General features: G+C 44.4%; 1 protein-coding gene across 1 annotated transcript in view; it reads left to right on the top strand.

Annotated features, from left to right (window-relative positions):
* The window catches only part of DNAH6 (dynein axonemal heavy chain 6), a 225,389-nt gene that overhangs the window by 128,089 nt on the left and 82,150 nt on the right, over positions 1-15,150 (top strand). Inside the window, 6 exon segments of the mRNA XM_023763522.1 lie at positions 1,748-1,905; positions 3,814-3,945; positions 5,947-6,118; positions 11,099-11,245; positions 12,707-12,780; positions 14,558-14,712. Coding sequence (XP_023619290.1) covers positions 1,748-1,905; positions 3,814-3,945; positions 5,947-6,118; positions 11,099-11,245; positions 12,707-12,780; positions 14,558-14,712 — 838 coding nt within the window.

Here is a 15,150-nt window from a genome sequence, read left to right as displayed (position 1 = left end):
CCAGGTGCTGGAGGCGAGGAGGGGCAGGAGGTTCTGGTGCACTGGGAAGGGAAGAGGAGAAGAAAGGACAAGTGGCCTCTTCCTACCTGGTGTGTAGATGGGCATCTGCGTGGACTGTCCCTGCTTCTCTGGCTGGCACCAAATGACTGCCCATGCTCTCTGTGTGGTGGTTTCCAGGAGCTGCTCTCTGAGGGACTTCCAGGAAAGTTGTGCACAGGTCAAGCACTGGTCCCCCATGGGAAGGCTCCCTGACGTTGGGAATCAGGGTCTCAGCTCCCTCAGTCCCACCCTCTAGCAGTCCCACCCTGCAGCCTCTGCTTCTGGGCTCCACTCGCCCAGTTCACAGCCCTCCTGGTGGAGGACTAGCCAGAGCTCAAGCTCAGCTGCCTTCCACATTATCCATCATCTAATCAGCCCTGGTCTGCCAAGCGGTGGGGATACCAGCTGCCTCACTGCCCCCTCTCTGTTCCAGTGTTCCTGCTCAGTAGGCACAGGGCAATGGATGCCAGTCTTTCTTGGCGGAGGTGGGGGGGGGGGCAAGTCTTTATTTTTTTAAATCTTTATTGGTGAAAGTATTACATATGTCTCCTTTTCTCCCCCATTGACCTCTCCCACCTGCCCCTGCCCCCCACCCCAGGCCTTCACCATCCTATTCTGGGGTTATGCATATATGCATACCAGTTCGTTGGTTGATCTTTTCCCACCTGCCCATCCTCCCCTGCCTTCCCTCTGAAGTTTGACAGTCTGTTTGGTGCTTCTATGTCTATGGATCTATATTTGTTCATCAGTGTATGTTGCTCATTAGATTCCACATTTGAGTGAGATTGTGTGGTACTTATCTTTCTCTGACTGACTTACTTTGCTTAGCATAATGCTCTCCAGGTCCATCCATGCTGTTGCAAATAGTAAGAGTTCTTTCTTTTTTACAGCTGCATAGTATTCCATTGTGTAGATGTACCACCATTTTTATAATCCACTCATCTGCTGATAGGCACTTAGGCTGTTTCCAAATCTTAGCCAAGTCTTTATGAATGATTATCTTAGAAGCCCTCCCCACCTCCTGTCCTGCTTCTTGGTTTCCAGAGACTGGAGGATGGAGTGGGACACTGAGTTTGGCTCAGTGACCTTGGAATTGTCGAGTGCTGGATGCCAGCATGGGTTGAGTCACCTTCTCTGCTTACATTTTTTCTTTTCTCTGTTATTACCCACGCTTTTTTCTGAAAAGTGTGTCTATTGGTTTTCTTTGAGTTAAATATGGCCTCATCCAGTTCCACTGTGCTGGATTTCCTGTTGATATGATCTGGGTGTGTCTCAATATCTAGCCCTATTTTCCCTGCAGCGGGTGGTGAGATGGCATTTCTAGGAAGAAGCCTTTGGAGTTCTGCTTTCTCTGTGGAAAGAAAATGTCCTCCCTCACCCCATGCTCAGGCCACACATTGGTGAGGGCAGTGGCTGGGATTGAGAGAGATCAGGAGAGCTGGCATCATTGTGCACCTCTGAGAGTGAGGGTGAGGCACATTCTAACAAGTGGACATCGCGGCCCGGGCCACGTCTCCCTGCAGGGGCCTGGATGGAGCCAGAGGGAGGCCTCTCCTCCTCGAGGCAAGACTCTGCTAGGGCCTCTTCGCTCCTGAGCTCATTATGACCTACGGGGTGTTTATTGAGTTCAAAGCCTTACCTAAACTCTGTTTTACGTTTTCCAAAGGCAAATCATAATTCTTAAATCAAATTCATTTTATTTACCCAGGAGCACCAAAAAACAAACGTATTGTGATTTTTGTTGATGATTTAAATATGCCCAGACTGGATCGCTATGGCTCTCAGCCTCCGATTGAATTACTTCGGCAGTATCAAGATTTTGGTGGATTTTATGACAGAAACAAACTCTTTTGGAAAGACATACAGGTTACTTTAGGTTTTAAATTACTTTGCATGTTTACATTTAAACAGCAAGGAAATATGGTGTATTACAGTGATTTTCAACCTTTTTCATCGCATGGCACACATAAAGTAATTACTAAAATTTTGCAACACACCAAAAAATATGTTATATTTTTGTCAATCTGACAAAAAATAGGCATAATTTTTATTGATTTACAAAAAAATAATAATAGCAGCAATTACCTACCTTTTTGCTCCAAAGTGATTTTTAAAAAATCAGTTGCCTATACGTGTATATAAGGATTTCTGGTATCAAGAATTAACTAATCAGATGCAGCCTTATTATGCAATGTGATCAATAAGATGAAATCCTATTATATGACCTATATGTTTATGGTTCAGGATACGGCTGTTGTCAGTTTTTCATTTGACAATCTAAGGGAAAAGAGGTCAGTGCCCCTGATTAAAGAGTCAGGAATTGTTTTAAAAATTCTTTCGGCACACCACTGTGCCACAGAACACTGGTTGACAACCACTGGGGTATTAGTTTGCTCAGGTCACCGTAACAAAGTAGCTCAAACCACAAAAAGTTATTTTCTCACAATTCTAGAGGCTGAAAGTTCAAGATCAAGATGTCATCAGGGTTTGTTTATTCTAAGGCCTCTCTCTTTGGCTGACTGTCTTCTCCCTGTGTCTTCTCATAATCTTAACTGTGTACTCATCTGTGTTCAAACCTCCTCCTCTTATCAGGATACTAGTCAGATTGGATTAGGGCTCTCTCTCTTGACCTCATTTTAAATTAATTACCTCTTTAAAGACTCTATCTCCAAATACAGTCACTGTATTTTGAGATACTGAGCATTAGGGCATCAACATACGATTGGCCAGGAGGAAGAAGAGAAAGCCCATGACCTATGGCTTCAGTGTTTTCTATATGTGGTTCAATTAATCAGTCCACGTTGAGTTCTTGTCATGCTTGATTCAGGACATTCACGGACAAGGAGGCAGCCCCCACCTCCCAGAGGGCTCAGCTTTAGAGGGTAGATGGACATGTATTTATAAGGCAGGATGATAAATGGAGTTAGGAGGGCACGAGGGCTGGGGGCTGGGTTGAGGATGAGAGAAACCTTCCCAAAGGGGATGAGGTCAGAAGAGGGTTTTGCAGGCAGAGCATAGCAAAACAAGGAAAGGGAGCATTCTGCATCTCATAGGCAAGACATGTGGAACACCACGGTGGTGTGGAATGTGAACACCAAAGCAATGGGAATGCAGAGATCAGCCAAGGGGGCCATGGATCCAATGATGAGAAACATGGATTTATCCTCTAAGTGGGGGCGGGGGGCTTTGAAGAAAACGTTATGGGACTATCTCCTTGGCTGCAGGTGAGGGGTGGGCTAGAGACCAGAGGCCACTGCAATATCTTGTATTGATCTATTGATAAAAATGTTACCAGAGGCTCTGAGGAACCTAACCATGTATTTCCCGTAGGAGCAATTATTCAGTGTGTGTTAATTCTGTGTTCCCAGTGACTTTATGGAAAGCAAGTACCACAAATAATGAGAATCCACTGTATGGGTCAAGTTAGTATATGTTGAATGAATATATTTTAACTTGAGATAAAAATTCTTACAATGTTTTAAGATTAAGTTTTTGCATCGGCGTATTTATTTAAGGCAGGTGAGTTAGCTGGGTGACCTTGAGCGATTTAACTAGCCAGGGCCTTCTTCTTTTTTAACCTAAAAAATGGTGGTAACAATCGTGATCTCCTGGGGTTGCTGTGAAAACCAAGTCAGACAATGTGTTGGAAAACGTAATGCAATGCTTGAAAAGGGCAGGTCCTCAAAAATTGTTAGATCTGAGTCCTGCCGTTGGGAGGGACAGACCTCCTCTTTCCCTTTGTTGGGTGACCCAAGTGGATTTCTCCCTGGACAGGATGTGACCATTGCATCAGCGTGTGCACCTCCAGGTGGTGGCCGCAACCCAGTGACCCCCCGCTTCATCCGACACTTCAGCATGCTGTGTCTCCCGATGCCCTCGGAGCACAGTCTGAAACAGATTTTCCAGGTGAGTGTTGCCTTAAACGTAGGCAAGAAGGGAAAAGAAAACATATCTGTTCCCAAACCACCATGATCAAGGCATTCTGTCCTCTACCTGAACAGAAACTGGGTAAACACAGGGCCTCTGGTAGCTGACAGGCATGCGCATCACCGTCCTCTGTGCTTGTGGTCTCACAGGTGGTTTTAGGAATGCAGAAAGGTTATCAAATGCAGCCCCTACCTTTAATGAAGGCTGTACCCTGGGCCCTTGCCTTATAGTACTCTGTACCCAGTTCTCAGCAGAACTCACCCACTGCCCAGCCCCACCTGTGTGCTCATTTCTGGCCTGACCACACCAGACACAATTCTGGTAGCCTCACAGGCCCCAGCTGAACACAACTCAGAATTCACCACCTCCAGGGCCACCATCACATCCAATAGAAATAACCCCCATATTTCTCCCACCTGTACGACCTTCCTAAGAGCCACTTTCTCATCCTTTAAATGGGGCAGAGACCTATGCCTGCCCTGTAAGTGCTCAGCAGAAGTGTTCCATGAATGGGAGGCATTATTTTGAATAGAATGATGGGGCGGCGGGGGGTTGGGGGGTGGCGGGATGGAGAGGTACCATGAAAATGGCATAACTGGAGCAAGCATCCCATGTATATAAAATATATGTAGTGAATTTTTTAGTTTATATATATTGGAATGGTCCTACTCAAAATGCAGACCATGTGGATAATGTTAAACTCACATTAGGGGCCCGGAAGGACAGGTACCTCAAAAAGATAGTCTTCATAAGCTGCTACAAGTGATGTCCAACAGAGGGGCTCACTGAAAACAAACACTTCTGTTTATTTCAAAATATCTCATATGTGAGCCCCAAATCTAAAGTCACAAGAACTGACTTGGAAGCATTGATGTGCATTCTGGTGGCTTCTCCCACGTGTAACTCCAGGTTAATGGTGATGGGAATTTATTATAAAAATCTATAATGATTTTTCCCAGCAACTGGGGGCAGAGGGCCTCGCTAATAAATATGTTCTTTCAGACTGTGGCAAGTTATATATGAGAAGACCAGAGATCTGTAAGAGCCTGATGGGAGAACTGATTTTAAGTGAAGTAGTCAGGGCAGACCTCTCTGAAGAGATGACATGTAACCTAAAACACAAAGGATGAGAAAGTCCTTCCCAAGCAGCCAGCCATGAGACAGTGGGAGGGGGCACCATGTGCAGAGACCCTGAGGGAGGAGAGAGATGGGCATGGGTGGTAAGGCCAGTGTGGCCAGGACACCGTGACCAGAAAGAGGGTAAGCTGAGGAGGCCGGGCAGGGGCAGAGCATGGACTGGCTGGCGGGTGCAGTGCCTGATTTGCATAATTAAAGGTAACAGAAGGGAGACAGGAATAGAAATGGAGAGGTCAGGAGGAGATGGAGGGAGTGAAGAAGCGCAGATGAAAAAGAGTTGGTGCTGGGATGGGATAATGTCAAGGGAGAGAGACAGACTCAACACGTATACTCAGAATTGATGGTGAGGACAGAGAATGGGAGGTGTCCAAAGTGACCTCCAAATAACTGAGGTGGGGAAACTGAAAGGCGGAGAGTCTGTGGTTACGAGTAAGTTGCACTTTAAATGCACATGAAGAGGGAAGTCTATGGCATTGTTGGTCATTTGCACATAAAAATCAAGGAAGACTTCAGTTTATTTCCACATGAGTCTGAGCCCTCCATGGCGACCCTCTGGATCCACAGCGAGCAGCAGTCTATGTTTCGCAAGAGTGAGTTGATGGTCCGTTCGCTGGCCAGATAGGAATGCTCCCCAGGCATCTGCAGACAATCACAGAAGACAGGAGGGAGCCCATTCTTGAGAATGTATTCTGAATTGAACAGAAGAGCTTAATACACAGAGGTCCTTGCATTGGAATTCACCCTCCTAGTTATTATTAGAAAAAGTATCATCAGATCTGGAACATTTGAAAGATACATTTTTGGTGGGGAAAAAAAATCTAACCTATATGTTTCTGGTTCTAGGCCATCTTAAACGGCTTCCTGTTTGACTTTCAACCAGCTGTCAAGCAAACCGCACCCAACATTGTGGAAGCCTCAGTTGAGATTTATAACAGAATGAGTGTTGATCTTCTGCCAACACCAGCCAAGTCCCATTACGTGTTCAACTTGAGGGATTTATCCAAATGTGTGCAAGGTATTGTATGGACCCCTCATTCTCAGACCTTCACCCTCCCTGCATTTCTAGCCGCCCCAAATCTCTCGGTAGAATTGTATGTACCCGGTGTCTATGACGCTGGAAATCACATTACATGTCCTTGTTCAGTCACCCTCCACCCCCACCGCAGGCTGACTACTTTGTAGCTTCCCTCAAACAGCCAACACGCCCTCCCATTTCTCACACCCAACCCAGCCGAAGACCTTTCTTCATGTTTCACAGAAAAAAAAAATAGAAGCAATCACACCAGAACTGCCTCACCTCCCAAATCTCTCAGGCAACCCGTATCTGCCTTCCCTCCCGCAGAGGCTGGGCCGTCCTTGCTGCTCTCAGTCCCCCTCGGGCCCTGAATCCCGGCCCCTCCTGCCTGGCCAAGGATTTTGTTCTTACCATTGCTGTTTCTCTTCTGCATCATCGGTGTTTCCGCTTCTATGGAATCATTCCTAACAGCATAAAAACCTGCCACAAAACTTCCCATCTTAGTGGATCATTCTCTTTGGGAACCATATTGCCCTGCTACAACCTCCGCATTTCCTCTGCTCCTTCTAAAAAGACCCCTTAAAGCTGTGGTTCTCAACCTTCTGGCCCTTTAAATATAGTTCCACAACTGTGACCCAACCATAAAATTATTTTCGTTGCTACTTCATAACTGTAATGTTGCTACTGTTATGAATCATAATGTAAATATCTGATATGCAGGATGGTCTTAGGCGACCCCTGTGAAAGGGTCGTTCGACCGCCAAAGGGGTCGCGACCCACAGGTTGAGAACCGCTGCCTTAAAGTGGTCTCGCCTCACTGTCTCCTTACTTCCTCCAGTCCCAGTCTTTAGTATATTCCAGTTAAGCATTTATACTTGACACTGCACTGAACTACTCTTCGCTGCCTCTCTCTCTTGTCCAGTCCATCGATCAACTCTCAGTCTGAACCTTAACCTCTCAGCAGTGTTGGCACAACTCTCCCCTCCCTCTCTCTTGAAGCCCTTCTTTCTCTGACCTCCTAGGGCAGCCGTGGGCAAACTACGGCCCGCGGGCCGGATCCGGCCCGTTTAAAATGAATAAAACTAAAAAAAAAAAAAGACCGTACCCTTTTATGTAATGATGTTTACTTTGAATTTATATTAGTTCACACAAACACTCCATCCATGCTTTTGTTCCAGCCCTCCGGTCCAGTTTAAGAACCCATTGTGGCCCTCGAGTCAAAAAGTTTGCCCACCCCTGTCCTAGGGCACCTACTCTCTGGGGCTCCCTCCTCTCTCTCTCTGCTGCTCAGTCTCTTTGATTGCTGTCTCTCTTCTTCCCAACCTCAAAATGTTGGGATGCCTCAGAGCTCTTACTTCAGTCCTTTTATTATTATGATTTTGTTAATCCTCACCCAAGGGTATTTTTACCACTGATTTTTAGAGAGAGTGGAAGGGAGGGGGAGAGACACAGACAGAAAAACATCGATGTGAGAGAAACACATCAATTGGTTGCCTCCTGGTTGCCTCCCCCACATGCCCCAACCAGGCTCAAGGATCAAGCCTGGGATCGGATCAAGTCTGAGGTACGTGCCCTTGACCGTAATCAAACCTGGGGCCCTTCAGTCCGTGGGCCAATGCTTTGTCCACCGAGCCAAACCAGCTAGGGCCTTTTTTTTTTCATTTGATATCAGAGCTTTATGATAACAGTTATGTTTCTTTTTTTTTCATTTTTATTGTTGAAAGTATTTTCCCCCCTTGGTCACCTCCACCCCTCTCCTGTCCCCTCCACCCCAAGGCTTTTGCTGAACTACCAATTTCCTGCCCATGGGTTATGTATATATGCATTTAAGTTCTTTGGTTAATATCTTCACCTCCCAGCTTTCCTCTGAGATCCATCAGTCCCCTCTCTATTTTATCTACACATACTGCTTAGGTAATTCAGTCAATGCTATGATCTAAAATGCATCTATTTAGAGATGCTTGCATGTCTACTGCCAGCTTCCCCTCTCCCTTATGTGTCTGATTTGTATCTTCCACTCCTTTCTCAACAACCTCACTTAGATATCCAGTTGGAGTTCTTAAACTTGGCACATCTGAATTCCTGCTTTATGCCTCCTTTCCATCCAGGTGTACCCCAGCCCAGATAAGGGGACTAAAACTAGTTGCTCTGGCCAAGATCCCGGGAGCATCTTGGATTGTTCTCATTCCTCATTGACTCCCATCCAATCCATCAACATCCCCGATGGCTTTATCTTCAAAATATATCCCAAATCCAACCATGGCTTACCACTCCATCCACAACCACTCTAGCCCAAACTACTGTCATGTTTCACCGGGATTTCTAACAGCAAGCGCCCCCTACCTGTCTCTGGTCTCCTGCTTCCCGGCTGCCCACTTACCCACCTTAAACCTAGCTCTTAAACACACGGCAGAGGTATTCCCTGCTCAGTCTCCCAAGGCTGCTTCCCCATCACCTGCCATGGGACTGAGGTTCTGTTAGATCGGCACCCAGCAGCCTCCTGCCTTCATTGTCTACCACTTTCCTCCTGGCGGCTGCCACCTCCTTGCTGCTCCTGAAATAGGGCCTGCCCAGGGGCCTCTGTACTTCCCGTGGGATGCTCTTGCCTCAGATATCCACATGACTCGCTTTCTCTGTTCAAATGTCACCTTCTCCTCTTGCCCTCTACGTCCCTTCATAGCACTTACTACCTGAAATCATACCCTAGATCAGCGGTTCTCAACCTGTGGGTCGCAACCCCTTTGGCGGTTGAACGACCCTTTCACAGGGGTCGCCTAAGACCATCCTGCATATCAGATATTTACATTACGATTCATAACAGTAGCAACATTACAGTTATGAAGTAACAACGAAAATAATTTTATGGTTGGGTCACAACATGAGGAACTGTATTTAAAGGGCCAGAAGATTGAGAACCACTGCGCCTAGAATTCAGTGATGGCGAACCTATAACATGCGTGTCAGAGGTGACACGCAAACTCATTTTTTTGGTTGATTTTTCTTTGTTAAATGGCATTTAAATATATAAAATAAATATCAAAAATATAAGTCTTTGTTTTACTATGGTTACAAATATCAAAAAATTTCTATGCGTGACACGGCACCAGAGTTAAGTTAGGGTTTTTCAAAATGCTGACATGCCGAGCTCAAAAGGTTCGCCATCACTGGCCTAGATGTTTACCTGCACACACGTTTATGCCTGTCTCTCCCAATAGAATGTCAGCTCCATTAGGGCTGTTTGTTCAGCTCATCCATGCCTGGCACTGAATGAATGAATGAATGAATGAATGTCATAGAATGTCAAAACTGAGAGAAATCTTTTACAATATCTAGACAAGTCCTCACCTTATTTTGTGGACAAGGACATCAATTTTCAGTGATTTTCTCTGTTCCTATCCAGTGCTGACTCTCTATTTCCATTTCTCTTGTTTAGACATCACTGACTATTTTACTCTCAAACAGACTAAAATGCATAAGTATATTTTAAATATCTATGAAGTGCCGTAAGTGAAAGCTATCAAGCACTTCTGTGTAAAGCAATGACTGGGCTCTCTGAAATCCTGCTCCTTCTTTTGCCCTCATCAGAATCTAATTCATTACAAAACACTGAAGAGATCTGTTGTTTATTACAAAGGCAGGGAATGAGCCAGGAGGCAATGGCTGACGGCAGAAGCTGAGGCTTGGCTTTAAGAACCCTGACCATCCCGTGTGGCCCTCGCCTCCCTGTTGCTCAGTTCTCACCACAGGCCCCTTATCTTTCCAACTCCCATTCCGATGGCTCTGCAATTCTCTTTTCCTTTTCCTGCCCCCGTAACCTTCAAGAGCCCAGGACTCTTGCGGCTGGCACAGCATCCTTGCCACAGGATGGCGCAATAACTGGTACTCCTCCTCCACTAAGATTTTACCCTCCGACCCAGCTTCGTCCTGGAATTCATGAACTGGTTTTCCATAGGAGACGGAGTGTGGCTTTGTTTCCTTAGTGATTGCTTTGGACCCACTTTCTGGTCCTCAGACATTGTCTGATCTAGTCATTTATGTATCATCCTTCCCTGTTGCCTTTCTATTCCTACATTTTAGATCATTTCTGAGCCTCAAAGTTCAGGATGCGTTTTATCTCCGACAATGATACGTCATAGAGTACCAGGAAGTTCCAAATTTGAGTATCTTTCCCCTTGTCCTCACATTTTATCAAAATGTCCTAGAAATGCCCCTATTCCTACAAATATTAGCTGAAAATAATTAAATTTTTAACCATTTCAAGAAACATATATCACACACACACATGCATGTACAATGTGAGCTGCAAAAAAACCCCCACTATCTATAGAAATCCCCTATTATCCCAACGCGGCATGGATGCTCCCAGCCATGCTGTAAGGTGCCTTCTGTCAGCCGTGCACCAGCTCATGGTAGAGCCACCCCGTCCCCCTCTGCACACTGTGAGGAGCCCCGGGGAAGGGTCCCACAGAGAATGAACACTTCTGGACATCACTGCTTTTGTTGTAACTTGAAATTATTAGAACTGTGTTTGCAGTAACAATTTATATTAATACAAAGAGTACTCAGATTGATTTGAGTGGAAGCCAGAGGATGAGAACTGAACATTGAGAAAGAATAAGAGAGGACAATGATGTTTTGAAAACAGTGTAAAGGTCGGGAGGGGGAAGTTGCTTGATGAAAATACATATTTTAAAGTGACACTCCTCCCTTAATGTACTACAACTGAATGTAATGATGAGATGAACATTGGTTACACTTCACCTGTTCAGGGAAAGAAACATGAAGCAAGAAAAAAAATGTTGTCAAGTAATGTGTCCCAGTTTTACTTTCAAAAAACGAGGTCACTGTTACTACATCCACAGGCAAAGCACCCATTTCTGGTAGTGTGGGGATCAAGTTGGACTTAAGGATCTTCTAGGTCATAAAACTAATACTATATGTTCCAGAAATGTCAAATTTTTCTTCTTTTCTTAAAAACAGGTATCCTCCAGTGTGATCCAGGAACAATAAGAGAAGAAATACAGATATTTAGACTCTTTTGCCATGAGTGTCAAAGAGTCTTCCATGATCGCCTGATTAATAATGAAGACAAGCAGTATTTCCATACTATTTTGACAGAAATGGCCAGTACGTGTCAATCTTTATTTAGCTGCTCTATTTTTTTTTTAGTAGAAAAGCAATTTGGTTTCTATAAAGGAAAATTAAAATGATCTTATATAGGGTAAAGCAAAGTGAATTTTAGTCATTCCTAAGTAAAAGTTTTTTTTCAATGCCTCAAATATATAAAACTAGGGGCCCAGTGCACAAATTCATGCACCTTGAAAGGAACTTTGGGCCGCAAGGCTGCAGTGGGCATAGGGGCAGGTCTCAGCCCATCCTCTGTGCCCCCACTCTGCCCCTCCCACAACAGACCCTGGTCCCCTGTCTGCCGGCAGCCCCGCTCCAGCCACTGCTTCCATGCGCTGATGGCCCCACCCCTCTTGCACCCACTGACAGTGTGGAGCTATTGGGGCCGGAGCCAGCAGCAGGTGCAAGTGGGGCCATCAGTGGGTGTAAGTGGTGGCTGCTGCCCCGATCATCCCTCAGGAGCAGGAAGAGGTGGAGAAGCCCTCAGGGGTGGTCGGGGCTGGCAGCCACCACTCTCACCCGCTGACGGCACTGAGCGATCGGGACTGGCACTGGGTGCTGGCAGCCAATGCGAGTGGGGGCTCTGGCGCTGGGTGCAGGTGCAAGCGGGGCTGTCGCCAGCAGTGGGTGCAAGCAGTGGCCGCCGGCCCAAATTGCCCCTCAGGAGCAGGGGGAGGTGAAGAAGCCCTCAGGGGTGATTAGGGCCAGCACCACTCCTCGCACCTGCTGACAGCGCTGAGCAATTGGGATCGGCGCTGAGCTCCAGGTGCTGGCAGCTAGTGCGAGCGGCAGCTCCGGGAGCTGACAGCGGTTGTGAGCAGGACTGGCGCAAGTGCCAGGAGGGACCACGGCGCATCGGAACAAAGAATTTTCAGTAAACACCAGAGGCTCACCCCAGTGACAGCAACCAGCGCCCCACCTTGGTCTGGCATCCCCCACTCACCTGCTCCACCATCCTGCCACGGCCAATGCCCGCCTTGTTCTGAGCTCTGCTGCCTGCTGCCAACACCTGCCATGTTCCACGCGCACCCCCTGGTGGTCAGCGCACCTCATAGCGACCAGTTGTTCGGTTGTTCAGTTGTTCCGCTGTTTGGTCTATTTGCATATTAGCCTTTAATTATATAGGATATATGAAATACTATACAATTCATTGTATTGAAATTCAAGAAGGTTTAATATTTTAAATTAACTATTGAATTTTAAGTAGAGGAGAGAATTTAGAAGAAACATTTTGTCTGATAAGAAGCCAGGATATTTCTAAAATATGTCTTATTAATTTGTATTCAATATCTATTATTTAATAAAATGCTTATTAATATTTTATATTCTTAACCTTAAACATGGGAGATTATCAACCAAACTAAAGTGGTACAGTATTAACATGGCTTTCCCTCAGGTTCATTTATATTAATTAAGGCTTCTATGTAAATAGCTAATATTTTGATTTTGTGTTTTGAATAGACAAACATTTTGGAATTGCAATTAGCCTGGAATATTTTTTGACTAAGCCCATCCTATTTGGAGATTTCATTAAGGCAAGTATATTCTAATGACTTGGGACTACATCTGAAGATTATAATTATATAAATGTTATAATTATAAACCTTATAATTTGAAAATTATAAAGTTCAGGTTCACATTCTACATGAACTTTACACCTGTGAAAATTAAAGATGTAGATGAGGGGTCAGCAAGCTATGGCCCATAGGCCCAATCGGCCTTCTGCCCATTTTTGTAAATAAAGTTCTATAGTAGTACAGCCACATAATTCCACTTATACTATTTATGGGGTTACTTTTGCATTACAAGGCAGAATAGTAACAGAGACTATATGGCCTGCAAGGCCTAAAATATTTACTATCTGGCCCTTTAGACAAAAAGATTGCTGACTCCTGATCTAATTACATTTATTTTGATGATAGTTTGAATCAGAGACCCATCAGGTATTTAATTGGTAAGGAGGTTTAGTCTCTTAACTCAGGACTGGACTCCCCCTGACTGCATGTACCTGTGCATCCTATGTTCAAATGCTTCCAGCAATGGGGAGCTCACTGGTGAGCAGTGCTGCCCTCTTCATTTTAGAGGAGCTCTAATTCGCAGCAAAATTTTCCTTGTATTAAGTTCCTCAAGTCTGTTGCCCCAACAGCATCCACATATGGGCCCTAATTTTACCCTCTAGACCTGCCTAGAATAAGTCTTCCACCTAAGCACCCTGCCGTTGTTGACAGACAGCTGTCTTGTTTTACAAGTTGACACTTTGGGTTCAACATTCTTAGTGTCTGTGAGAGAGAAAAGCCATACCTCCCTTGTTCACCCTAAATCCTAGCATGGAGCTAGTCACTGCTGATTAAACAGGTGAATGAACTTGTCTTTGTATTATACGTATGCAATCCCTCACCACTCGGGTAACCCCTGACAAGTAAAAAGGAGAGACCATTGATTTGTATAAAATATATTTATTTAAATGTTACATTAAACACAAAGTCCAAAGTTTGTTTTCAAGTGGGGTTATATTTCCTTTGTGTTTCTAGTGATATTATTATCAAACTAGAGGCCTGATGCATGGAATTCTTGCAAGGGGCTTGGCCCTCACAGCCTCAGCTTCATCCAGAAAGTCATCTGGATGGTCGTTCTGCTGTTTGGTCTAATTAGCATATTAACTCTTTATTATATAGGATGAGGGAATAAAGCAAAGGAAAAGAACAGTTGGACTCTTCTTGCATTGCCTACGGGCATTTTAGTCAAAGTTACCAAATGAACATGCCCCCAGGGCAGTTGCTGAAGCAAATAAAAGACATCATCAATAGGTCCAAACAAGACCTCAGTTCCCTATTGTTTATACCACATTTCATCCTCAATGATTTATTCATTGGGTAGCCGCTGTGTAGAAACTACACGTAGTTCTGGCATGATTTTATAACCATAATAGTCTGCCAGGCATCATTTTCAACTCATTTAGTTTTTCTGAAGTCAACAGCCTAGGAACAAAATTATGAAATCAGAGTCATGTATAGTGAGAAAATGTTTAAATGTATGCCTGAGCTCCTGTGTCAATTTTATGGCAAACAAAACTGAAATCCCAATATACTAGTTGAAAAAGTTAAATGAAATGGATTTTCACCTAGTCACAAAAATCTGAGTTTCCTTAATCCCAGTTCCCTTGTTTTGAAAACCCTTCTAGCATATATGTAAGCAAATGATTAAATAACAACATAGGTAAAATAATGTTCCCTGCTAAGGTCATGTGTGGTATATATATTTCTGTATCATAATTTATTCAACTCATTTCTTCTCCTATAAATGATCTTATAGTTTGGAGCAGATAAGTCTGATCGGATTTATAATGACTTGCCTGATATGGAGAAAATCGCAAATGTTCTCCAGGACTATCTTGATGACTATAACCTTACAAATCCCAAAGAAGTAAAGTTGGTATTCTTCCAGGATGCGATAGAACACGTTACCAGGTAGAGTGCTAAAAGGTGCCCCATAAGACATCATTCTAATTTGTTTTGTATTAAAATGTAAGGATTAAGCTGTGCAGAATTCTTTACATAGATACTAGATGGACAAAGGTCTATAACAAATCCTGGTACAATTTAAGTTAGTTTTGAAATATTTTACATAGATATGTATGAACTTTCTATGGAATCCCCAAGGTTGTTATTTTTTGCTAAACTTTAATAGATTGGTTTTTGTTTTAAATGTCATGGATCATTACAAAAAAGGGTCTAATAAGGTTCACAGAGGTACAAGTACAGTATAACAAGGCTGATTATGTGCATGCCTAAAGAAAGAGGAGTTCAAGGTTATAGAAAAAACAAGTTAATGCAGGGATGACACTCGGCTGGCCGCCAGCCTTCCACGCTGGGGCAGGCTCTGAGAAGCCACATCTGTCCAGTTGA

This window comes from Myotis lucifugus, unplaced genomic scaffold (assembly GCF_000147115.1).
Source record: "Myotis lucifugus unplaced genomic scaffold, Myoluc2.0 scaffold_290, whole genome shotgun sequence".
NCBI lineage: Eukaryota > Metazoa > Chordata > Mammalia > Chiroptera > Vespertilionidae > Myotis > Myotis lucifugus.
Note: the sequence above shows the minus strand (reverse complement) of the source record. Positions and strands in the feature narration are given on the sequence as shown.